Here is a 2,500-nt window from a genome sequence, read left to right on the forward strand (position 1 = left end):
ACGAAATGATAATTGCAAGGTTGGATGGCTGTGAAACTAAAAATTTACCGATATCTTGGTATTATTAGTGGTTGACCTATTATTGTATGACATACAACTTCAAAAATAAACATTCATGTGCCACTGTTAAATTCTATATTGTCCGTCTGCGATTCTTTACGTAAACACTGCTAACATAGTGAAGTTGACCGGAGTAGTGAGGGATTTTTCATCTTGCCGGGTAAAACTATCAAAATGCAATTTATCTTCATAATACTCACACTACTAGAAGATCTTTTAGATGCCAAAGCACGGCAGAGTCCCATTCTATGATGTACAGTGTAAATTTTCTGTACACATGTACCATTTTTGAGAAACATCGTCTGTACCATTTTCACAACAGTAACCCGGGTAGAGACCGCTGGCTTACGTATATTATCATGTTTTTTTTTCACAAACACATACTTGTAGGTTTTGATATTTTCATTTCCACCAGTTCAAAATTTGATTAACGTTTTCTTAGAGTAAGTGATACATGGAAATTATATGAGAATTTATTTGTAATATCGGTATCGCGGTAATCATTGGCCCCCATGTTCCTTATGGTTGTTCACTCTCACTTATTATGACTACTTTTTGTCTTTCATATGCCTATATGTATTCATTCTGATGAAAGACAAATTGTCATAATTTTTAACATTCTCACGTGCTACGTTAAGCAGGAGCAGGTCTAAAAACGATCAGTGTAATTTGTCGCTGGTAGAGTAGGCAATCAACATTTGTTGAATCTTAAAGCCGTATCACTAAAAACTCAGGCCTGCATAGTTAATCCTAGGAAATGGTGTAGAATTCTCATTAACTGTAAGTCGTATTATTATATAACTAGTGTGCCGGCGTCATTTAAAGCCTTGTTGTATAACAGTTACATGGAAGGTTTTTATATGCAACGTTCTTATATGAAATTTCTTGCTATTTGATTTTTTCTGCCAAATTTCGAGCAATTTCGATTCTACGCCTCACCCACACAGGCGTGCCAGCCTTTGCTTTCAGTTCGTCAACACGCATGCGCGACCCATCGCTGAGTAGGGAAAATGCCAATTTCTTATTGTATTTTATCCTTTAACTCCCCCCTCCAAAAAATATATACATATACAATTGCCATTGAAGGTAATGTTGATAAATCGGGAATAAATAATCGCTTGCCTTTCTTTATGTGATTTACATTTATCTTTAAACTCTCAAAGGTGACAGTATGGTACTTTTTTCGGCAAAAATCGCCCGAAATTAAATTTTAGGTATTTCGAAAAAGTTTCAGGGCCTCTGAATCTCCTATGGAATATTTAAGGCCCATACGTTATTTTTAAGGTGGTAGCAGCCATTTTCGATGTCTTCTGAAATATTATGATTTTTCACCTTGCCTTAGAAAATTGGCAATTGTGACGCAATGATTAGATATAATACAGAGGAATGAGATTATTTTCTGAAAGCTTAAAATGAGACCAACCTTCATTTTTTCGGAATAATGTAAAAAAAAATCTGGGAAGCGTTCATAAAAGAATAACGGAAAAATATAATGAGATCAACCTTATTATTATTATTTTTTTTAATAATCTAAAAAATCTGGGAAGCGTTCAAAAAAAATAACGAAAAATTTATGGGTGTTCAAAAACAATAATGACTCCGGATTAAAGTTTAATCCAAATCCACAGTACTTGTTCAGAAGATACTGCCAGACGCACGAGTCTGTGCGATTATTAGCAAATCTGCTTTTTACATAAATGAACGGGTATTTGTGCAGTGGCAATTAGCAGCCATCTTCTTTAAGTTTCATATAACGTGCCAATATTGATATAGAGACGTTTACCACTAAGAAAAAATACACACACACACACACACACACATATACGGTAGTATTGTATCATAAAGGTATGTATTTGTGTTACTACAATTAGATATATATAAATGGCTTCAAATACCCTTTAAATTCTGCAACTGAACTAATGGTGTCAAACAAACAAAAAAAAAAAAACTCGCAACAACATTGTATATTCGCGGGTGAGTTTTCTCCGAGAGCTCTTTCGGGAAAGGTTAGATCAGTAGTAACTCGAGGAGGTTATGACGTTAAATTTTGATGACGTCACAAAAGTTGCCATTGTTTTTGGAAAACGCACATATGGTTTATTTTGATGATGATGGCACCCACGAACTGGCCGGATAGACCGCTCTGCTGAGAAGAATTATGCCATTAAAGTGAACGAACAATTTTGTTGCGAAATTGATGATGATAATAATCTTTCACTCGATTCAGTTAGTCGCGACCACCACAAAATTCTTGCACTACTGGACGAGTAGCGAATATGGTCATCAGTCATTTTGGTCGTTTTAGTTTTCAAAAAAGATGGATAATAATGATTTTAATGGTTAAATATTCATTGAACAATCATCAAAATAGTCCTATGGATGAGAAGAGTGGGCGATCATGTTTATGCATGAATGATTCTCAAGTGGAATTGCTCACAGA

General features: G+C 34.9%; 1 protein-coding gene across 1 annotated transcript in view; it reads right to left on the reverse strand.

Moving 5' to 3' along the window:
• OXA1L (OXA1L mitochondrial inner membrane protein) overlaps positions 1 to 607 on the reverse strand; it is a gene marked incomplete in the record, with an annotated part of 37,145 nt that extends 36,538 nt beyond the window's left edge. The window contains 1 exon segment of the mRNA XM_070123501.1: positions 261 to 607. Coding sequence (XP_069979602.1) covers positions 261 to 371 — 111 coding nt within the window.
• Positions 608 to 2,500: the final 1,893 nt, after the last annotated feature.

The sequence above is a fragment of the Penaeus vannamei genome, chromosome 7 (genome assembly GCF_042767895.1).
Source record: "Penaeus vannamei isolate JL-2024 chromosome 7, ASM4276789v1, whole genome shotgun sequence".
NCBI lineage: Eukaryota > Metazoa > Arthropoda > Malacostraca > Decapoda > Penaeidae > Penaeus > Penaeus vannamei.